This window comes from Palaemon carinicauda, chromosome 30 (assembly GCF_036898095.1).
Source record: "Palaemon carinicauda isolate YSFRI2023 chromosome 30, ASM3689809v2, whole genome shotgun sequence".
Classification (NCBI taxonomy): domain Eukaryota; kingdom Metazoa; phylum Arthropoda; class Malacostraca; order Decapoda; family Palaemonidae; genus Palaemon; species Palaemon carinicauda.
In genome coordinates, this window is record NC_090754.1 from 70,104,328 (window position 1) to 70,128,418 (window position 24,091).

The 24,091-nt window shown below is 39.3% G+C and overlaps 1 protein-coding gene and 1 pseudogene across 1 annotated transcript; both read right to left on the reverse strand.

The window, feature by feature from the left end:
• Nucleotides 1–2,215: 2,215 nt before the first annotated feature.
• On the reverse strand, nt 2,216–22,349 carry LOC137623827 (apolipoprotein D-like). The gene is made up of 6 exons (XM_068354639.1): nt 22,215–22,349; nt 21,913–22,001; nt 19,715–19,807; nt 19,258–19,469; nt 18,611–18,813; nt 2,216–2,921 (listed from the first exon to the last, which is right to left on the reverse strand). Exons 1-6 carry the CDS (start codon nt 22,343–22,345, stop codon nt 2,807–2,809), a joined length of 843 nt encoding a protein of 280 aa, XP_068210740.1. The 5' UTR covers nt 22,346–22,349; the 3' UTR covers nt 2,216–2,806.
• Nucleotides 13,835–15,970, reverse strand: LOC137623879 (uncharacterized; annotated as a pseudogene).
• Nucleotides 22,350–24,091: the final 1,742 nt, after the last annotated feature.

Consider the following 24,091-nt stretch of genomic DNA (forward strand, 5'->3'; position numbering starts at 1 on the left):
CAAGGACGTGTGCAAGAGGCTTTGGGCGACTTGAGGTCAACCCACCATAGACCTCTTTGCAACCTCGATGACCAAGAGGCTTCCAATCTATTGCTCTCCAGTCCCAGACCCAGCAGCAATACATAGAGACGCCTTTCTCCTAGATTGGTCTCACCTAGACCTATATGCATTCCCACCATTCAAGATTGTCAACAAGGTACTGCAGAAGTTCGCCTCTCACGAAGGGACAAGGTTGACGTTAGTTGCTCCCCTCTGGCCCGCGAGAGAATGGTTCACCGAGGTACTTCGATGGCTGGTAGACTTTCCAAGAAGTCTTCCTCTAAGAGTAGACCTATTACGTCAGCCCCACGTAAAGAAGGTACACCAAGGCCTCCACGCTCTTCGTCTGACTGCCTTCAGACTATCGAAAGACTCTCTAGAGCTAGAGGCTTTTCGAAGGAGGCAGCCAGTGCGATTGCAAGAGCGAGGAGGGCTTCTACCATTAGAGTTTACCAATCGAAGTGGGAAATCTTCCGAGACTGGTGCAAGTCAGTATCTGTATCCTCGTCCAGTACCTCTGTAGCCCAAATCGCTGATTTTCTCTTATACCTGAGAAGGGTTCGCTCCCTTTCAGCTCCCACGATCAAGGGCTACAGGAGCATGTTGGCTTCGGTCTTCCGGCATAGAGGCTTAGATCTTTCCAACAATAAAGATCCACAAGATCTCCTTAAGTTTTTTGAGACCTCTAAGGAACGTCGTTTGGCTACTCCTGGATGGAACTTAGACGTGGTCCTAAGGTTCCTCATGTCAGACAGGTTTGAGCCTTTACATTCAGCCTCCCTGAAGGATCTCTCTCTTAAGACTTTTCCTGGTGTGCTTGGCCTCGGCTAAAAGAGTCAGTGAGCTTCATGCCTTCAGCAAGAACATCGGTTTTTCGACAGAAAAAGCCTCTTGTTCTCTTCAACTTGGTTTCCTGGCCAAGAATGAACTGCCTTCTCGTCCTTGGCCTAAATCTTTTGATATTCCTAGCTTATCAGAGATCGTAGGCAACGAACTAGAGAGAGTATTATGTCCCGTTAGAGCTCTTAAGTTCTATTTAGCTAGTACTAAGCCTTTACGAGGTAAATCTGAAGCGTTATGGTGTTCGGTTAAGAAACCATCCTTACATATGTCAAAGAATGCTTTGTCATATTTTATCAGATTTTTAATACGAGAAGCCCATTCCCACTTGAGTGAGGAAGACCGATCTTTGCTTAACTAGACGCACGAGATTAGAGCTATAGCAACTTCCGTGGCCTTCAAGCAAAATAGATCTCTGCAAAGTATCATGGACGCGACCTTTTGGAGAAGCAAGTCAGTGTTCGCGTCATTTTACTTGAAAGATGTCCAGACTCTTTACGAGGACTGCTACACACTGGGTCCATTCGTAGCAGCGAGTGCAGTAGTGGGTGAGGGTTCTACCACTACACTTCCCTAATTCCAATATCCTTTTAATCTGTCTCTTGAAATGTTTTTAATATTGTTTTATGGGTTGTTCGGAAGGCTAAGAAGCCTTTCGCATCCTGGTTGATTGGGCGGGTGGTCAAAGTCATTTCTTGAGAGCGCCCAGATTAGGGGTTTGATGAGGTCCTGTTGTATGGGTTGCAGCCCTTGATACTTCAGCTCCTGGGAGTCTTTCAGCATCCTAAGAGGATCGCTGGGCTCCGTGAGGAAGACAGACTTACAAGGCAGAGTAATCGTCTAAGTCAACTTCCTTACCAGGTACCTATATATTTTGGTTTTGTTATATTGATAACGGTCAAAAACTCTTAGCTTATACGCTGTAAACTTAATTAACTCTGGTCTCTACCCACCGCCTTGGGTGTGAATCAGCTATTATATATTCACCGGCTAAGTTAAATATTTAAAAATGATATTTTAATTATAAAATAAATTTTTGAATATACTTACCCGGTGAATATATAAATTAAATGACCCTCCCTTCCTCCCCAATAGAGACGCAGCGGGACGAGAAGAATTGAAGGGTTTGTTTACATGCAAGAGTGGTATCTGGCCGACAGTTGGCGCTGGTGGGCACACCCGCAACCTTCATAGCGATCGCTCGCGAGTTTTTTGAGTGTGTTTTCTGTCGAGACGCAGAGTTGCAGCTATTATATATTCACCGGGTAAGTATATTCAAAAATTTATTTTATGATTAAAATATCATTTTTGTAAGGTATTAATGAGAAATCAGAACTTTGAAAAATAGTTTTAAAGTATGATGTACAATATATGGTAGAAATCAACACTCTAAACTTCAATTTAATCTTTGACATTACTGTAAAATATTTGTACTGTTGCAGAATATTAATAATTATTAACTCCAAAATGAAGTAAATGCACTGAAGCCTATTAAAAATTTAGAAAAAACTATAAATGCAAAATATTTCCTGTCACATTTCAAACACATCTATGAATACTGAATGTCAGTCAGTAAAATGGCTTTAGTATTAGGAAAATATTTTAACTTTATTAACGTTGTTTTATGAAATAAAACTAAATACTAATCGTAATTCAATTGCAGTTTTCCCACACTTGAATCGCCTCCCCAGTCCCAGCACTAAACTATATGGATCCAGCATTATATAAAACAAACAATAAATACTAAAACTACAGTAGTAAAGAAATTACAGAAGTGTATAAATATACTTAGTGGCAACATGAAAACTTAACAAAATTATAACAACAATAAAGAAGTGTATAAATATAACAACAACCCTTGCAGTTCCCTTGTTGTACAGTATAGACTGTGGAACATAGTTAATTGATGTGCATAACAAAGAATTATTTATTTCTTGACAGGGGTGTGAAGAACATGCCATAAACGTGTTGCAAGTGACTGGCCCAGGGTAATTCTCTCGTCATTGGGAACAACTTGCTGTCGTTTTACATTAGTTTTCTTCCTGTGGAAAAACAATTATAAGGCTAAGATGTGTTTACACTTGTTTGAACAATATAATACTTGACAAATTTTCATGCAAAACATTTACAACCCTATATAATGTTCACAAAAATCATCCTAATGATTTGGTCTCTATAAAATGAGTTGCCTACTTGTATGAAATATTAAAACTTTTCCTTTTTCTTTCAGGTGTGGCTGTGCTTGAGGGGGCAGCATATGTCTTTGCCCAGACAAGGCTGGCCACTCCTGAAGCAAGTTCCTGTCCCAGGAGGACACGCACCCTCACCGTCTTTGCTCTACGTGCAAAGGGCACTCCTTACCCAGCGTGTAGGAAGTGGCCATCCTTTCAGTGGAAGCGGTGTGGCAGGAAGAGTAAGAAGTCCAGACCTCTCTCCCTCTCACCTTGGTATCCTCCCAGGAACGGTCAAGTGTCTGTGTCTTCTGTGGCTGTTTTTAGACTTAGGTCTGCCCTCTAAGGACAGGCTAACTGGAGGTGTTGGTGAAGGGTGCACAGCAGTAAAAATATTTTCAATTGTGCTGGGGTTGGTGTAGGACTTTCCCTTCTAGAGCCGACAGGAGTATCGTGTCCCTGGAACCTTCTTCCTTCCTCTCTCATCGGAGGTTGCAAAGGGTGGTATAGAGTTTTTTCCCCTTCAGCACTTTTTCCCTCCAGGGAGAAAACACTCACTCAGCATGAAGAAAACCCTGGTTTTCTTTCTCCTCCAGTGTCCTTCTGCCCTACAAGGTTCAATGGCCTCAAACAGAGTTCTACTCCCCTAGCAACGCGGAAGCGATAGCATGTTCCGACACCTGTCCCCCTTCGCTCTACGGAGCAGAGTGCTGTTAAACTAGCAGGTGATCTTGTTGATGTCCTGCAACCCAGCACGCTCACATAATTAGGTTCTCGTGAGACACTACTAATCTTTAGCAAGTTGTTACCTGTAACTCATCAAGCTAGCAATGTTCGTCAATACTTGCTAGCAAGGTTGATGCCCACATCTTCACCCCTTTGCAAACCCCTCATTGTGTCTCGCTCAAGCACAGGTAATTTGTGAGGCACAAGCTAGCATGCCAGTTCACGCTAATAAAGTGAGTGACGAGCTGTCTCATAATAGCGCTCGGGTAAATAACACGTCCTCTAGGAGTTCGTGAACGCACTTGTTCTTCCTTTCGCAATCTAGGTGTGGTCTTGACAGCTTAACATCATGCACCTGTTCAGGTTCCTGCTTCTGTACAGGAGCATACTTTTAGTGGACCATTAGCACAGGGCGTATCTCGCGAGACTCTCCAGCAGGAGATTTTAAAGGCAGTGATCCTTACCTTCCCAAATACCTTTGACAAACACAATCGTGTTTGACCCTGGGGAAGGATTTGTTTACCAAGGTGATTCTTCTCCGTCTGACCTGAGATTGCATTTGGGTAACCCACTCTGGAAACAATTCCATCTCTGGTCCCGGTGGGTTCCCGCTCAGGCCAGTAGGCCTTCCTTTTGATTATAACTCACTCTGCTTCTGTAACAAAAGAGGAACACATTTCAAGGTGGCAACGTTGCCAAGAGATGCCGAGAATGAACCCTAACCCAGCAGGGGTTCACTCAGAGTAGGAGAGGCTGGGTTTGATGCTCATCAAGCCAACCATTGAACAGCGTCACTCACGACAGGTTACTGTGACACCTTTCACCTTGGGACTTAGGGGATCGAATTCGTTCATCGAATCATACAGGCTCTCGCCAATCAAAGTTGTTCCTCTATCCTCGGAGGCTACCACTGTGGAGGTGCCAGCTCCTCTGAAGCTTTTTTCAACTTCTGAAGCATCAAAGATAAATCCTTGTAACCTCGCCGCATGAATGGAAAAACGTCAAAACAGTGCCGAAGAATTGGGACTTCAAAGTCTTGAGGGACCCATAGCTTCAAAGGATGAAGGCGGCAAAGCCTTCAGATCCTATACACTACTGGAGGTCAATGTTGTCCCTCCTAGATCTTATTCCCCAAAAAGCTAACCCCGGCTCAGAGTCTGACCATTCTCCTGTATTTCCAACAGCTGCAAGCCCCCCAACACACAATAGAGCAAGTTGGAATCTGTGTTTTGGTAAGTGCTTGCTTGCATGCGCTTGGTCAATAGAATCAGGGTGGCCCCGCATTCCCCTCCTATGGGGAGAAATTGGCAATTGACCTCCTTTGTCGATCTCCAGGTGCCTCTAGGCAACAGTTAGTGCTATCGTGGTCTAAATTGGCAGGCAGGTTCATTGATAAAGTTGATTTTCACATTGCAGCTAGAAAGGACTTTAAGGCTACTGTACTAGGTAGTCTTAAGTAATTCTTCCCCAAATTGTGAGAAAGAGGAAGTACTATGAAATCCTTAATCACCATCAGTCTACTCTGTCATAGACCAGGTAGTTTCAGCCGTCCCAAGGTCTGAGAGGCTAGCCTTGCAATCAGTGACGTTCTTGTCGGCTGAGGCTCTAAGCTTCATTACTAAGGAGAATCTCGCTGATCCTAAGAAGCAGTGAGTGTTTAAGAATGTTGTCCTTTCAGTACAAGGCTAATGGAATTCTTAACCCATAACAATGCTTGTCTACTGAAGAGGAGTGATGCTGTGCCATCTAAATTCCAGCAACAGATGCCAAGGAGAGATGCTCTTTCAAAGGCTGCTCATGAATGGCAGAGGCAAAGGATAGTGACATTGCCCTATCAAGCAGGACAACCCTAGAGACTGACCATATATACACATGATCAGTGCCCAAGACCCCTCTCCACCCAAGCTATGACTAGGACTAAGGAGGGCCAGGTAATGTCTGCTGATAATTCAGGAGATAGACCTATAGGTTCCCCCAAGTCCCCTCATCTTTACCTCACAAGAGTAGTGACTTGTAGCGACCAGAGGAACTAACAAGTTTGAGCAAGACTCAAACCCCAGTACGGCGATTACCAGTCAGGGATGTTACCACATAGTGATGGAGAAGTGGAAGAAGGTGAGCGAGGACTCCCTCCTTCATTGAGCCATCACGACTTGGGGAACTTCTTCGGTACCCGTGGCGCCAAAAGCCTCTCCCGTTTGAAGACGGACCCACAAAAGTTTGAAAGCCCGACCTTAGGACAGTCTACGTGCTTTGCAAGGAATATATTGTTCCATTCACCAGCTAACCACCTCCCCAGATTCATCCTCCAATACCATCTGCATCCTTCGTAGTGGGATCCATGAAGGATGCTACCTTACAGGCATTAGTCCAGACCATGTTAGAGAAGGGCACTCTTCAAGTTAGTCCTCGATGGTTCTCCAGGCTTCTTCAGTTTACTCTTTACAGGAGAAGGCATCTGGAGGCTGAAGAACAGTCATCGACCTCTTGGCCTTAAACGAGTTGTCCTCCAAACTCCGTTAGAGATGGAGACTACAGCCATGACCAAGCTGGGGGAGTTGATGATCATGTTAGATCTGAAGGATGTGTACTTTTTTTCCCAAATACCAATTTGTCCATCCTCAAGCAATTACCCAAGAATTATATCTTATGGAAAGGTATACCAGTTACGAGCGCTGTGTTTAAGCCTGTACACAGCTCCTTGTGTGTTCAACTAGGTGTTCATGCTGGTCTCAGCTTTGGCTCACGTTAACAGCATTCATTTTCTCCACTATTTAGATGTTTGGCCAGTATTGTCAGACTTGGTGAAGATCATCCTCTGCCACCTAGCGATGCTTCTCAAGTTTTTCCACAGTCTAAACCTAGCAAAGGCCTTTTTGGAGCCCACGCAGAGCCTAATATACCTGGGTATAAAGATAAGATACCCTATGAGGAAAAGTCTTTCCATCGCAGCAGAGTTGAAAGAATTGAGGATGACTCGCCAGTCCTTAGCTCTTCTGTTGCCACAAGCTCACCTTTGGCATCAGCTGTTGGGTCATCTGGCTTCAATAGAACGCTCGGTTCCCAACAGTCGTCTTTGGGTGCAGACACTTCAGTGGCATCTGAAGACCTGTTGGTCCCCAAACAGGGATCTTCCCAATGTGTTCATTTTGGTGAGATCAGAGCAAAAGGAAGACCCAAATCTAAGTTAGTGGATCTCAGACTCGATCATTCTCGAAGGGATATATCTTCTTCTTTCCCCCGAGTTGATACTCTTCACGGATGCATAAAATGAGTAGTTCCCGGACTGTGGTCCAAGGCAGAGACCAAAGATGCCACAAACCTCTTGAAACTAAGGGTAAACTTCTCTGGCATTTTCAACAGCTTCTTTCAGGTCACTTGGTTGTGTTGATGAGCGACAACATAGCCATAGTGGCACATATGAACAAGCAGGGAAATATTATTTCATAAACTTTCCCAGCTAGCTATGGAAATACTGCGATGGACAGGACAACTTGATATCCCTGTCGCCAGGTTCATTCCTAGAAGAACAACATAGTGGCAGACAAACTGAGCAAGAAGACTGGGATTGTAGCTACCAAGCGGTCTTTGGATCAAAGAGTAGCGAACATCTGTACCATAACCTTCCGAAGTACTGCTTATTTGTACTGGACCTCTATGCAGTCTTCCCAGATGCCTTACAACACCTGTAGGATCACTTAGATGTTTATGTGTCCCCCCTCCCCCCCTTATCCAACTGATAATTCTCAACAGGGCGATATTGTCGACCAGTTAGTCAGTGATAGAAGTATTTAGGAAATTTTACGTGTTACCGTATCTCCTACGCCAATCACACGCCTAGATTTACTATCAGGCTCCGGGATCCCTACGTCTCAAGGTGTGGAGGTTATCTAGCATCTCTGGGAGAGAGGATTTTCAACACCATTGGGAAAACATAAGCCTCGATACCTTAAGAGGTCCTCAACCTCAGTCTACCAGGGTAAGTGGGTAATCTTCTGTGGTTGGTGTTGTAGACATTTATATACTCCCAAGGAAAACTGCTCCATCTCAGCGGTAAAAGGCTATCGTTTGGCCTTGAGCCAGGTCTGTAGACTATTGGGGATAGAGATTTTCTCTTTGCAAGAGCTGTTTATGCTCATATAGAGTTTTAATCTAGCTTATCTTCAGTTGGTAGCGAGACCTCCTTTTTGGCACGTAGTCAAGTATCTGCGCTAACTAAAAGCAGCACTGCACGAGTTTATGTCGCGACCTTATCTTGAAAATTATCTTTCTTCTCTCCTTGGCCTCAGAAAAGAGAGTAAGTCACATGGACTCATTTACGACATCTTCCGTTCATGGGGAAGGGGAAAAGTGACGATCAGCTTCGGCCCTGAGTTTGTGGTGAAGACTCATAATCTTGTGGAGTTTGAGCCAATGTTCCATTCTTTCCAAATCAGAAGTCTTCAGAAAGTATCTAGTGACCCGGAACAATTGCTGTTACATCCTGTAAGGGCCCTAAGGCGTTACCTCAAACGAACTCTAGGAGCTCGTCCTCAGGTCAGATTGGGCAGGACATAGATTGAGCCATTAATCCGTCGCTTTCTCAATGACATCGACTGAGACCTCATGATGTCAGGGGCATCAGTACGTCCCTGGCACTTAAAAAGATCCTTTCAGTGATTCATGTTCTACAAGCAGGGGTATGGAAGAGACAACCAACCTTCACTGCTAATGGGCAAGATGTGACCCGCAGGTCCTTAGACACTCTCTTGATAGGCCCTATGGTAGCTGTGTTTGCTCCTTATAGAACTAACAGCAGTCATTAGAGAAAGCAGTTACGGTGTTAATTAGGATAAATATAAAAGGAGCCTTTCATCTTCTCCTCTCTTGGGGTATAAAATCCACAAATTCTGTCGGCGAGGATTCTTTCGACAGCAGGTATGCCACTTTTCGACTTGTAGCCAGAATATATTGCAAACATTCCAGAATATTTTGCATATATTCAAGTCACGTCCCAAATCTCCTGGATGAGGGGGAGTTGGGACACCGGTTTTCAAGCATATAAAACGTGTCTTGTTATTATACATAGCCTTGATGGTCACAATTGTGTTCCAACAATCCTACTGTACTCACTTTGCATGGGCCATAAACCAGTTGGTTAGAGGCCATAGGTGTAAGTATGCACATCTCTTACATTATGCACAGATGCTGCATCCCAGGGAAAATTTTCAGCTAGTTGTAGGGACTTCCACCCACCATAGTGCGAGTCTTCCATGGTAAAGAACGAAAGGTTTGTTTACAGTGTAGGAAAAAATTCGCAAATTAGAGGGTAATTTGTATTTTTCCTAACCATACATCCCTGTAATTTTACCCACCATCAGACCCGATGTTGATACCTTTTTATAAGTATGTCGGGTAATTCTTTTCTTTTTCTTATAATAAAGAAATACAGATTTGTATAGTTGGAAAACATATAAATAACCTCCGAATTTGTGATTTTTCAAGTAGGCCACAGTATTTGTGTACTATTGAGGAACAACACAACTAAGCATTATTGTCATACAGCCATTCTCAGCGATTTTCAGGTTATTTTTTAGTGCATACCCCACAAACAAATAGAAGTACTGCACAATCTGTACTATGTTCATAAAGTGAACATTTTTTTTCTTTTAATAACAGTGCTGTACTACAACAATGTGTTTTAGTGCCACAAGAAAGAGGCAGAAATAAAATTCTGCCTATCCTTCAACACTAACAATATTGGTGGAATGTCATAAAAAAACCAGCAATAATTGACCAACATCTCACAACTCAAAGGTTGATTAATGATGATCAGCTCAAGAACATTTTGCGATATCTGGAGACACCTGCGCTAGTTCTGAAAGAATGTAATATCTCCAGAACTTGATGCAGACAAAATTCCTTAAACTCAAACCTAACCAAAATTAATTGTCCCGTACAATATATAAATATCCAATAATTACTAAAAGGACAAGGAATCAGAGATTAAAAAACAATTTATGCTAAAAAAAAAAATTACCTTTAACATACTAAACAAAATTTTTTTGTTCCTACACAAATACAAACCTTGGTCCATTAATAGGAGTATGATTTCAGTGAAGCTGGAAAGACTCTGTGGTCTTCCTTAGGCCTGGAGGGCATTTCCTCAGCAGAGAAGCTCTTACTAGTGTTAGCAACATTTAACGCTAGGTCTTCCTCTGAGGAGTTGATGTAGCTCCTCACATTCCGCAGCTCCTTTGTATACAGCTCAAACTTCACCTATGACGCCCTCGAGTAGTATCCACAACTGTGAAGCGCCCCTGTCACCAAGCATGGCTATTATCTGACATCCCTACCAAGCAAGAATTAGTCCAAGAAGGAACTCCCATTTATGGATAACTAAGTAGCTGTCCGTTGCCTCAACAACTCTTGCTAGAGAACTCTCAATGCAAAAACTCTTTCAACTATTATGTTCCTTCAGAAGAGAAATGTGTTGTGTCCTCTCACCGTTAAATGTCTCAGTTAATCAATGTAGTAGCTGACAGTCTTACATACAGAATGGACCTGGACCAGCATTCTCTTCAGAAGATTTTGAAGGTAGTTCTGGATCCCAAACCAACCAGTTTTCTACGAGAAAACCACAAATTTCCAATATATAGGTCCTCAACTTACAAACGTAATAGGTCCCAGGAAGCTGTTTGTAAGAAGAATTTTGTTAATTTTGGCCTAAGGTAGGCCTAATCTGACTAACGTGTACGATTTCCAGCTAGAGAACTCAACAAATAGCCCCATTTCATATGAAATATCATTTTGCTTACTGTAAAAAAAATGATAAAATATAGTTTTATTACAGTATTTCTTTATCTAATTAAAGTATATGAACTTTTACTAAAATATCTGAGATTTATGACCAGTTGGATTTGTGTTTATATCTCCGAATGTTTGTGAGAGAAGACCTTCTGTATGTAGCTCCGAATGTGGACTCTCAAGAAGTAGCAAGAGATGCACTGAATCTGGATTGGAACAGATGGTCGGTGATCTAGCTATTTCCTATAACGAATTTGATTTCAAAGGTTTTGATCCTTCAGGAGACAGCTATTCTAATATCACTACTTCGGCCCAACAACCAGTGATGTCTACTGCTTCAACATCTGAGAGCAAGAATGGATCCACTTTGTTCTGCACAACCATATCAGAAAGTAGGAAGGCAGATTACCTTCGCTTCCTCTTTTCTGACCCAGAACCTTTACGCTTGGATTCTCTCCTGTATTTTCAAGAAAGATTTCTCAGCCCAAAACTTGAATTATTTGACGAGATACCAATCGGTCTTCTTCTTTCACAAGACAATACCAATCTGTGTGGAAGGCAGGGATGGCTTTTCTAAGGAGTCGGCCACCTTGTTCGATAACCTCTTCTTAGCTTCCAATCTGATCCACCTCTTTGAGGAGAGGAGACCCTAGCCATCAACTATACTGTCATACAAATCAGCTTTAACAGAACATCTTAGCATTCCTTTGATGTGGCCTTCAACTCGGCCAGTTTTTGGTTTTACACAGACCATCTCTCCACCCAGTTTTGTAGTCCTTGATCTCTGGATAGGGTTCTTGAGTATTTGGTTAAGTTACATAATTCCTCCATCCCATTGAAAAACTTTTACAAAAAATAATTTTTAATAGCTTTAGCCTCAGGAACAAGTCTGTGAACTGGTAGCCTTTTGGAGGGAGTAGAAATTCATTACATTACTCTCAAGTTGTTTTTTAAATCTTATTATTACTAGCTAAGCTACAACCCTAGTTGGAAAAGAAGGATATTTATAAGTCCAAGGGCTCCATCAAGAAAAAATAGTCCAGTAAGGAGAGGAAATAAGGCAATAAACTACAAGAGGAGTAATGAACAATTCTAAAATGACATTTTAAGAACAGCAACATTGAAATATATTTTTCATTAAATCTATCAAAAGACACTGAACATAAAAACATTTGTCACAAGTTTGAACTTTAAAAAGTTCTCTTGATTCAACTACCTGATTAGAAAGATCATTCCACAACCTGGTCACAGCCAGAATAAAACCTCTAAAATACTGTGTAGGACTGAGCCTCATGATGGAGTAGGTATGACTGTTAGAATTAACTGCATACCTTGTATTAGGAACAGGATGGTAATGTCTGGGCAGATCTGACCGCAAAGGATGGTCAGAATTATAAAAAACCTTATGCAATATGCATAATGAAGTAACTGAAGGATGGTGCCAGAGACTGATATTTAGATCAGGTATGAGAAACTTAACAGACAGTACATTCTTGTTCAACAAGACCAAACAGGAGAACAATACTCTAAACAAGGCAGAGTGAAAGAATTAAAACAGTTCTTTAAAGTAGATTGATCACCAAAAATCTTAAAAGACTTTCTCAATAAGCAAATTTTGTGTAACTGAAGAAGAGATGGAACAAATGCGTTACTCAAAAGAAAATTTGCTGTCGAATCACACCTATAATTTTAAGTCGAACAGTTAAAAAAAATATTATCAATGCTGAGATCCGGATGTTGAGGAGCCACGGTTCTTAACCTACTTATCATCATACTTTTGAGTTTATATAGCCAAAAATAGAAAGCCTTCTTCAGACAAGATATAATTTTTATCTCGGCTGTTGTGTCAGGAGATAGTATCCTCTGTCGACCGAAAATTATATCTTCAGAAATCCACGTGTTCTGAGACAGTTTGTTTCAAAATACCAAGATCAAAAAGTCCCTATGAAAAGGGACTTTCCATATTTAAAAAAAAAAAAAAAAAATCATAAAAAGTACTGAATAAGAAAAATAAAAAGTACTGAATAAGAAAAATCCTTTCCAAAATTAGAAAGATATTGTGTAAGGGCCCTTGCCAGAATGCCAATGTGTGGGATATAGGAAGAAAAATACAAAATCCTGAAAAATCAGCTATTTAATTGCAAACAGCATCTGATGTTCCCAGGCAGAACCCCATTCACGTACTACTGACCGGCCTAAAGATGTTTAACTTTGCTGACCTTGACTAAAATTACTTTCCTCAACTGTTATGAGCCACGAAAGGCAGTCATTCTGTTGACAATACATAACTTTACTGATGTGCAGTGTACAGTATATACCTTCCCATTCCATAAATACCAACTTGAAACATAATTGCTAATAAGAACCGTGAGATATCATACTCCTCATAACAGGTATTGAAAACTCTGCTTTCCCCGTATAGAAAGTCAACCAAATGAGTAGTTATAAAATTAAAATTGCATAAAAACTTTATAAAACAATTGTAGTTGAAAATGCATTAATCACCTCAGAATTTAAAGGAATCATACGTTATGTCACGCCAACCCCATAAGTAATATGAGACTACAATAATGAGAAGTGCTTACTGTACTTCATCAAATGGAGGGATATTAGGATCAGAACAACCTACTTGGTCTTCTGCCTTACAATCTGACTGTCTCATAGAGTAACTAAAATTGTGGAAGTGCAAGTCTTTAGCAGCAGGAGAATCTAAAAGTATGTAAAAATTTGAGGCTCTCTGTTAGGCTTACAAATCTGTGGAGTGCTGCATACTTTCAGAAGCCTTATTGAATCAAGTGCTGGTAATATTAGATAGACCTTGGGGGTTAGGTAAAGTTTGCCAATGGGGTATGAGTGACCAGAATTACCATTATTAAAAGGGGATTCACTGGATTTCTGAAGTTTAACAAATTAATCAAATGGTGCCAAGAGCTAGTGAAGCTCATCACTATCGAAACATGACTGCACTTGTAATGTCCAAAAGTGGAGGTCTGTCATTATCATCATCATCCCTGCTATTATACCACTCTATAAATAACATGAAGCATAAATCCTCAAAAGATCTGAAACTGGAATAAACCGTGTATCACCAGCGTTACAATCCCAAAATAACAAAAACCAAACTAGTTAGCATGAAGCAAAGAGAGTTTAGAGTGGCAGTATAAATTTTATTTTCAATCTAGTTGATTTTGATCAATTTTAAAATGAATATTAAAAACAATCGTATTTGTAGAAATAAATTAAAGGTCATCTTCTTCAGCTTATTCCCATTTCTACATGGAGTCGCCGTTTCAAATGAGCCTTTTCCATCTATTTCTGTATTGCGCCTCTGCTTCACCAATTCCCTTCTCCCTCAAGTCCTCCTGTACACAGTTCCTCCATCTCCTTTTAGGTCTGCCCCTTCTTCTTCTACCTGGAACTTCCATTTCCATGGTATGCTTGCCAACATGATCCTCCTCCCTCCTCAGTAGATGTCCATAGACCATCTAAATTTTCCTTCTTGCACTTTCTTTACATTTCTAAAACCTTTATTGATCCTCTGATGTAGTAATTCCTAATTAAGGGATTTTGACGAAGGAAAAATCTATTTCTAGGCGAGGAACCTGTGTCGCTCCGTGAAATGCTCCTTATAGCACCATTTCTAAGGAAAAAATATTGCTCAATATACCATAGAAAAAAGGATGCATGGAATGCCAGGAATTAACCCAGCTCGCTCACTTCAATGAGTGTCGGTATAGTTACTGGGGCGTGATAGAACCACGACCATAGGTCCCTCACCAGTTAAACCTCTCTTTCACCAACATCCCCTGGAACAACTAGGCGCCGACCTACACCCGACTGCTACCTCTACTACGACTATCCTCCCCTCACCCCCCCCCCCATCCCCCTACCTTCATTCCTCCTTAGCACCAGCGAAGGTTCAGACGTGTTTTTCATTGCTCTGTGTTGTTTTGTGTTTTTGAAGATGTCCGACGTTTTGGAGGTCCCTGCTCCCAAGTTGAGTATTATAGTTGTCTGTTTGGGATTTCTAGGTTGCTAATTTTATCATTTCTTGTCCCTCCAGAAATCCACCCAAGCATTCTCATTTCTGCTACATCCATCTTTTTCTCATCAATTTTCCTTAGGCTTGCTGTCTGTGTACCATAAAGCGTTGCAGTTCTTACGACTGTCTTGTGGAATTTCTCTTTAAGTTTTAGTGGCACTCTCTTGTCGCAAAGGACTCCAGAGGCAGCTCTCGAGTTGTTCTAGCATGCCTGTATATGGTGTTTTACTACTTCTTCCATACTTCCACCAGCACTAATTATAGATTCCAGGTACTTCAACTTGTCTACTCTCTTTATTTCTTCTCCAACCAACCTAATACTTTCTCTACCGTCTCCCTCATTGGTGGATCACATGTATTCTGGCTTGGACCAGCTTATTCTCATTCCTCTGTCCATCAGTGTTCCTCTCCACGCTCTCTAATTTCCAGGTCTTCCCTTCTCTCAGCACACAAAACGATGTATTCTGCATACAATATGCTCCATGGCACTGCCTCTCTTAACTTCTTCAGTCACATCATCTATTACTATATAAAAAAATGAATGGACTAAGTACTGATCCCTGGTGCAATCCTACTCTCACCTCAAATCCTTCCATCACTCCATCAGTGCTCTTCACTCTGGTACATAACCCCCCTGATACATCTCTTGGGGATCAGCCACACATACTTTTCTGGGACCATCATCTTCCTCAGACACCTCCATACTTCTTCTCTCGGGACTCGGTCATAAGCCTTTTCAAAATCTATGAACACCAAATGTAAACCCCTTTACTTTTCCCTGAATTTCTCCAACATTTGCCTCGGACAAAATATACCATATGTGGTTCCACTTCCCTTCATAAATCCATATTGCTCTTTTCCTATTTCAACCTCTTCTCTTATTCTGCAATCCATTACTCTTTCCAATATATTCATGGTGTGGGACACCAGTTTATTGCCCCTGTAGTTACCACACTCTTGAACATCCCCTTTGCCTTTGAAAATTGGGATCAATATGCTCTTTCGCCACTCTTCTGGTATCTTTTCTTGTTCAAGTATCTTTATCATTAAATCGTATTATAAGATATCCACCCCCTCATCTCCTAATGCTTTCCATGCTTCCACAGGGATCAAGTCTGGTCCTGTTGCCTTACCATTCTCATCTTTTTCAGCACATCTACTACCTCTTGCCTAGAAAAGCCTGTTTCCATGCCCATGTTCGGCTGTCTGTCTTCTCTTACTAGCCTTTCATTTTCTTCATTTAAGAGCTGCTCAAAATACTTTTTCCATCACTTACTACACCATTTTGGTCTTTCATTTGCTTTGTGTGTGCAATATCTTTTGTACTTCTACTTATTGCTTTTGACAGTTTGATAATTTTGTTCATTCCTTCCTTGTTCCTGGCTCATCATTCACCTCAGCATATGCCCTAGCCTTAGCTTGGGCTACTTCTTTCTTTACCTCTTAGTTTTTCTCTATAAATCTGTCTCTCTCCTCCTGTAGCTGTGATTCTCCCCATCTCTTCTTGTCTCCTTCTTACCATTCACTGCCTTCTCAATGTCTTTATCCCACCACCAGCTCTCTTTTTTTCCTCCCACACAATACCAGATGTCTAGCATAGTACTTCTTTTCCATGCCTTCTCATTACTGCTGCATTATGTGCCCACCATTCTTGAACATCTTCAATTTCCAAATCAATTTTCCCCAAAATTTTTATCTCAAACTCTGCTTACCGACCTCTCTCCTCAATTTGTACCATTTAATTTTCCTCACACCTTTAGCTTTGATTTTCCTTTCTCTTTCAAGCTTCAGGTTCATGCATAATAGTCTGTGTTGGTGGCTAAATGGTCACCAGGGATAATTTCTCAGTTTTTAACTTCCACCAGTTGTAACCTTTTATAAATGTCATCATTTCTTCTATAAATAATGAACCTAGTCTTCTCTGCTCAAAGCAATTTCAAACACTACAATTAACATATTCTTACCTACAAAGAGCCATGAGTAAATTAACTGGCAAACTATGCATCAAGAAATTTTGTTAATTAGTGTAATGAATGAACTTAGAAGATGGCATTATATTCTACAACAAAGTTAGGTAACTTATAAGTCTTATTCAAGTAAGCAATTGAGTTTAGTTAAAACTTATTGAACAGTTTTATAGTTATTCTAATTGAGAGTGATAACCATTTCATGCATAACCTGAATTTAGAGGTTTTCTTTTATGGGGCACAATGATTTGGGTCATGACTGTGCTAAATCACCCTCCTGAATAAATAAATTAACGCATCTATGTTAAAGAGGGTCTAATAACTAAACGTGAACCTGAAGCTGGAGAGTTGAGGTGTGTAATGTAAACTACCTTCTGATACTTCTGAACTTAACTTAAATCATTATTAAGGTATATTTCACCAGTAACTTTATGCAAAGATAGAAAAGGTGATACTTCCTCACTTTTATTCTTACTTCTAAGTTTTCTCTTTATTTTCCTTTCCTGCAGGAGAATCCAAGTGAATATCAGCTGATTTCTCGGTTTGTTTATCCTTTGAAAATGGGGTAGTAACATAACATGTAGACTTTTATTAGATTTTGAATTACTAGCACCTTTATTAACCCAGTTAACATTGTTACGTGTGCTCATGGCCGACCTTGCAAGCAAACGGTATCAAGCACTGTCCTCTGAAACAATCAAAACAACCCAAATTAGCTGAACCTTCATTCACCCCTCAGAATCTCAGGGAATCATACAACATGCTATGCCATCCACATAAGTAATACTGTACGAGACTGGTGGGTGATATTAGGATCATGACAACCCTTTCGTCTTCTGCCTCACAATCTAGTTTAGTATTAGAGAGTGACTAGAATTGTAGTATTGCAAGAGTTTAGCAGCAGAAGGAACTAAAGTACTATTTGCATAAATTTTTGGGCTCTGTGTGAGTCTTTTTAATCTGTGGATCACAGCCTATGTTCAGAATCCTTATGAATTAAACACTAGTAATTAGAATGATTATGGGGTTGGGTTAGGTTAGGTTTGGCAACAAAAGGGAGCAAGTGATGTCAAGAGCTTGTGAAGCTCATCATTATTGAAAGATGACTGAACTTGTGTTGTCTGTGGGTAGAGGCATGTCGTTATTGTTGTCATCCTGCTATAATCGATTAGCCTAGTCTTCCCCAACTTATCCACTGATCTCACAGCAAGTTCCTTTTGCGAGAGGACTGTTAACTTGATCGGCAACCATTAAGACAATTTTCCATGGGTGATACCTAGAGTGAAACTCTCTTCACAATGATTCTAAATCACTGAATTGTCCCCGAAACAATGCACAAAGAGAATGCGGATCATTATCTTTCAAAAATAATTCATGTGCACATTTCAGGCTATAACTGCTGACTATGCCTGGGGAAAACATCTTAAACAATCTCAGAGCACCTTTTACGCTAAAGAGATTGCCCCTGGTTGACAGATAACTGAAAACTATACTTTGTAACTCGACAACCTGGGCTTCTTACCCCTTACAGTACTACCAGAGAGCTCTATTCTTTTATAAATGACAAGAATTTGTTGAAGGGAGAGAAAATGGGGAAATTTGGAAATACTACAGGTAAGTGCTGCTTAAACTGGTCTTCTGGAGAATTAGCAATATGAACATCAGGGAAGATTCATAAAAATAAAATTGTTAGGCACAAGCTAAACATCTACAGTATACTGTACAGCGAAGTTGAAAATGGTTTTAAAATGTATAGCATCTACAGTAGAGCATAACCATTGCTACTTGCAGTTTTAATTATCTCCAACACCATCTTTTGATATTTTTGATTCCTCAGTCTTCACTAACATGATATGTTACATAGTTTAAGTGCTGGAATCCTCAAATATTTCTTCACGTAGAGTAATTTACTATATGCTATTACTATTAAAACATTACTATTACACTATTGTCTGTTTCCAAATTTTAAAAATATGGTACTGTAGGTGCTTATCAATAGCAAGCCCTGTGAGCTTTTATTTAAAACCTGCATTAAATACCTTGCTTGACTACGCCTGCGGTGTGCTGCCGAGTCAGATGGTTGTGGGGGATATGATACTGGATGAAAATTAGCTGGCGAAGGCTGCTGCTGCTGCTGGTGTGTTGCAACTGCAGAAGAGGCTGCCGGCTGCTGGTAGGTTGTTCCTTCTTGTTGACCATCCTCAGGGTAATAATCGTCTTGGTACTGGTAGTAATAATCATCCTGATGAAGCATATACAGTAATGCCTATTAATGAAGCTTCAATGGAACAAGACACACTGATTTAGTTTAGATAGAATTGAACTTGAGAATTTGGACAAAGTAGTTGGATGGCAAGAAAACTATAAAAAAAAAAAAAAAATTGTTGGAAGTATTTTAAGATATTAACTATAATTTGAACGGAACTTACAAAAAAAACCACTGCAGGTATCGTGAAAAAGTAATGAAAAGCAACAATAATGAAATGTAAAATGGAATACAGTAATCAACTTCACTACAGTAATTCAAGAATAACTTTATCAATGAAAGTAATAGCCATTGCGGAAAATTTATTGCTAACTCAGATACTGACTCGATTGTACTGCATATTATACAGTATACAGTACAGCATTTTACCAAAAAAAGTGACAAAAATTTAAGACATCATTGATACAGTTAATACAGTACCTGTTGATTAAACCGCCTGTTGTTGTCCACATACTGGGGATTACTACTGTAATAATCATAATCAGGAGTGTTGGAAATCTCCAACCCACCACAAGTCTGGTCAACCCGCTCCAATTTTCTGATGTCGACTCCTAAACGATGCATGATGGCATAGGCTCGCTGCAGTACTAACGGGGTTGGATTCTTATCGCGAGTCAGAAGCCAGATAGATTCTGCAGTTGAAAATATTTACATTAATAATGTAAAAAAAATATGACTGCTTTCTTTGCAACATTTTCAATATCAATATAATTTGGCAGTCACATTTATATGAGGGGCATTTGATATTAGTTTCACAATCATAATTATACTGTTATTTAAAATTTTATGAATTTTTTTTCTTAAAGGTCATTAAAACAGAATGTACTTAATTAACAAAGTTAATGACAACTATTGTCTTCTCTGCAATACATCTTACCTAATTTCTCTAGGAGGCCATTTGGATCACATTTGTATTCAATGGCAAAACTTTCATAGTCTGTAGCCAAGACTTGAAACTCATCTTCCATAACTGTGAAGAATAAAAATTTATAATTTTCTTATGGCAATATATTTTTTTCATCAATAGGACATTTCCTTTAAAAAAAAAAAAAGGGATATTGGAGACAAATGAAAAAGCTCCCTCCTTTTAAATAAAACCCAACACAGTACAGGAATATAAACATCCCACATAAAATCATTGACAACCTTATAGATGGCACATCTTTAGAATCACACAAGGCAGTAAAATGCCGTGACAATATAATAATTTTACAATATTTGAAAGTTTATTAATATCATTACTATTACAAAGTTACAACCCTAACTGGAAAAAGAATGCTACAAGCCAAAGGCTCCAACACAAAAAGCAGCCTAGTGTGGAAAGGAAAGAGAAATAACAAATTACCGGTATAAATGAGAAAGCATAAAAAATTACAATATATATTAATAATGGATATATAAATCCAATACAGTATAATGTAAACTATAAACCGATACTTTCGTCAACCTGTTCAACGGAAAACCATTTGCATTAGATTGGAATTTCTGAAATTCCACAGTCAACTAGCAGATTGGGAAGATATCACAATCTAGTCAAGCTGAAATAAAACTTCTAGAATTTTGTGTAGTATTGAGCCTTATGATGGAAGAGGCAAAACTATTAGAAATAACTGCATGTCTACTAGTATGTACTGGATGGCACAGTCAGGGGAGATCTTATGCAAAGGATTCAGAATGATAAAATATAGTATGCAACATGAACAAAGAACTATCTGAACGACAGTACCATAGATTAATATCCATCACAGCGATAAGGAATATAAAAGACCATGTTTTTATCCAACAATTTAAGATGAGTGTCAGCATCTCAAGACCAGACAGGAGGAGATGGCAAAATGAAAGGATTAAAAAAAGTTTCTCAAAATAGACTGATTACCAAAAAAATCCCTAAAAGACCCAGATGCCCAGATGTGTTTCACAAAAGTAAATTTGCCTTCAAGAATCACACATAGAATTCTAAATTAGTTATATACAATTAAAAAAAATTGACAATGTAAAGATCTGGATGTTGTGGAGCCACTGTCCTTCACAAACAGTACTCAAAATCATACTTTGGACATTTGTTGTGGTTCAATTTAATCCCCCATAACTTGCCCCATGCACGAATTTTAGCTATATCTCTATAAAAGGGATTAAGTAACCACGTTCAAGAAATAGAATTGATCGAGAGAGAGAGTAGCATCACCAACAAGAGAAAAGGCTTGGATGATAACAATTATACTGAAGTGAAGAAATCAAGAGAATTATGATTTTCTATCCCTAATAATTTTCAAATAAAATTACATGATGATTCTACACCTATCAAATTATCACAGCATCAAAAAAATGGTGAATAACACAGTAACTTCATTAAACTTGTGACTATCCTGTTGAAAAGAAAGTAAATAAATAATTAGAGGATTTGTTGACTCTTTCTCAGTTAAGCGATAGTTCTCAATCAGTTACCAGTTACGATGAACTTATGTTATACTTGTTAGAAAATCAAACTATTATATTCTTATTTTAAAGAGCTTGATAGAGAAAATGCTGAGCTGTAAATGAAAGACACCAAAGAAAAGTGAATCAAGAACGTACAATGAACACTAAAGTGCTGAAATCCACTATGACCTCGTTTAGTTGTTTGTATCTAATACCTGTATTGACCTTTCAAGTTATTTAGACATTTATCCACCCCCTGCATGGAAAGATGGCAAAATACTATACTGCATTAAATCTTCGTTGAAATGCGAATCCATTTCCACTCTGATTCAAATTAAAACCTATCTTCATTTACAGTACTCCACAATAGTTTGCTGATCCATCTTCATCTATTCTGCTTTTCTTTTTGCTTATTGTTTTCCTGTAATATACAACTTCATCCCTCATGATGCATATGTCACCTCATTGATTTTGAACAACTATTTTCTATTCTTCTATTTGTAATTTTTATCTGATGAGGAAGTGGGTTGTTCTTCTATTTGTCTATTACTGAAATAAAAAATGACTAACAAACCAGAAGAGATGCTAATCTATAATCTTCCAATTTTGCAAGCAAGAGTTGGTAACATGAAACTTTTTGAATACCAGCAAACTTACATGTGAGCGGAATGCTATATTTAATGATGGAAGGTTTTCCAGGAGTCTGTAATGTAAGTTGGGAATCGTATTCCTCTACTCGACCAGTTCTGAAAAAAAATTAATCAATTTTATTAAGGAACTACAAAAATCCTTACAACAAAATCTTGTGCAAAAAGACTACTCCTCCTCCTCCTCATAGGAAAAGCTTCGAGAATATACAATGCTCATGCGTTCGAAAAATGTGATTAACAGATTAATGATACCTGAACATCTTTGTAAACACAACAGAATGTTGATTTTAAGAATACAAATATGCTTACATGGTGGAACTGAAGATCATCCTCATCTTGAATTGACCATTTTTTCGGTCTCTGGAATAGAGCGTCTTCCAGCATCTTCCAGGAGCCTCCCAAGAAGCTTGCAACTTGTCTTGCTGGAACCAGAGGCCCATATACTGGAAAGAAGTTAAAATAAAATATCATTTACATATTATATTCAAACTAGGTTAATTGACTCACATGCACTAACTTCCAGATTCTCACAGAACTGCTTTTAATGAATTTTCATAAATGAAAGGTTACTACAGAAGAAGATTGGGGTGATGTGACCAAAAAAATGGATGGTAGGTAAAAAGAAATTTATAACTGGGAAAAATGTATATTTCACAGATATACATTGCATGGAAGTTTATTATTATTATTACTTGCTAAGCTACAACCCTATTGGAAAAGCAGGATGCTACAAGCCCAAGGGCTCCGACAGGGAAAACAGCCCAGTGAGGAAAAGGAAAAAGGAAAAATAAAATATTTTAGGAACAGTAACATTAAAATAAATATTTCCTATATAAACTACAAAAACTTCAAATAAAACAAGCGGAACAGAAATAAGATAGAATAGTGAGCCCAAGTGTACCCTCAGGCAAGAGAACTCTAACCCATGACAGTGGAAGACCATGGTACAAAGGCTATGGCACTATCCAAGACTAGAGAACCATGGTTTGATTTTGGAGTGTCCTCCTAAAAGAGTTGCTTACCATAGCTAAAGAGTCCCTTCTACCCTTGCTAAGAGTTAAGTAGCCACTGTACAATTACATTACAGTAACCCTTTGGGTGAAGAAGAATTGGTTGGTATTCTCTAGGGGTACTATTCTCGTTGTGTTAAAAAATAATTCAATAGTGCCTTGACAATTTTGCCTGAATGCATAGGGAGATTGAAAAACTCGACAATCCAGAACCGTGAGAAAATATAAGCCTGAAAAGGAAAGGGTATCTAAGAAAAATCTACAAACAACAGCAGATGATGGGCACCATTCTAGCCCATTAAACACAAATTTACAGTTTGCCAATGGCTTTTATCCAGAGTGCTAATACTACAAACCTTCAAGATCTCAAAAAGTACCAATTATTATAAATTCGACATCATCATCGAAGCGCTTATCGTCCTTCTATAATTACCCATGAATGGAATTAATGGTAATATAACCTGTCTACTGGATACATTTAAGAATGTTCATGGGAGTTCGAAGTTACTCTTTTGATATTCCGGAAAAAAGCAAGAGTATGTACAGGGTAAAGAAAGGTTTGTCACTCCTTTGGCAGAGACTGATTATTATTATTATTATTATTGTTATTATTATTATTATTATTATTACTTGCTAAGCTACAACCCTAGTTGGAAAAGCAGGATGCTATAAGCCCAGGGGCCCCAAAAGGGAAAATAGCCCAGTGAGGAAAGGAAACAAGGAAAGATAAAATATTCTAAGAACAGTAACATTAAAATAAATATCTCCTATATAGGCCTAAACTATAAAAACCTTAACAAAACCAGAAGAGAAATTAGATAGAATAGTGTGCACGAGTATACCCTCAAGCAAGAGAACTCTAACCCAAGGCAGTGGAAGACCATGGTACAGAGGCTATGGCACTACCCAAGACTTAGGGAACAATGGTTTGATTTTGGAGTGTCCTTCTCCTAGAAGAGCTGCCTACCATAACTAAAGAGTCTCTTCTACCCTTACAATGAGGAAAGTGGCCATTGAACAATTAAAGTGCAGTAGCTAACCCCTTGGGTGAAGAAGAACTGTTTGGTAATCTAAGTGTTGTCAGGTGTATGAGGACAGAAGAATCTATAAAGACTAGGCCAGACTATTCGGTGTATGTGTAGGCAAAGAGAAATTAAACCGTAACCAAAGAGAAGG

Coding starts and splice junctions, on each gene's coding strand:
- LOC137623827 (XM_068354639.1), bottom strand. CDS start 22,345: ATGGGCCTCTGGTTCCAGCAAGACAAGTTGCAAGCTTCTTGGGAGGCT. Junction 22,002..22,214: donor ATGATCTTCAGTTCCACCAT/GTAAGCATATTT, acceptor ATTTTTTTTCAG/AACTGGTCGAGTAGAGGAAT. Junction 19,470..19,714: donor TGGCCTCCTAGAGAAATTAG/GTAAGATGTATT, acceptor TTTCAACTGCAG/AATCTATCTGGCTTCTGACT.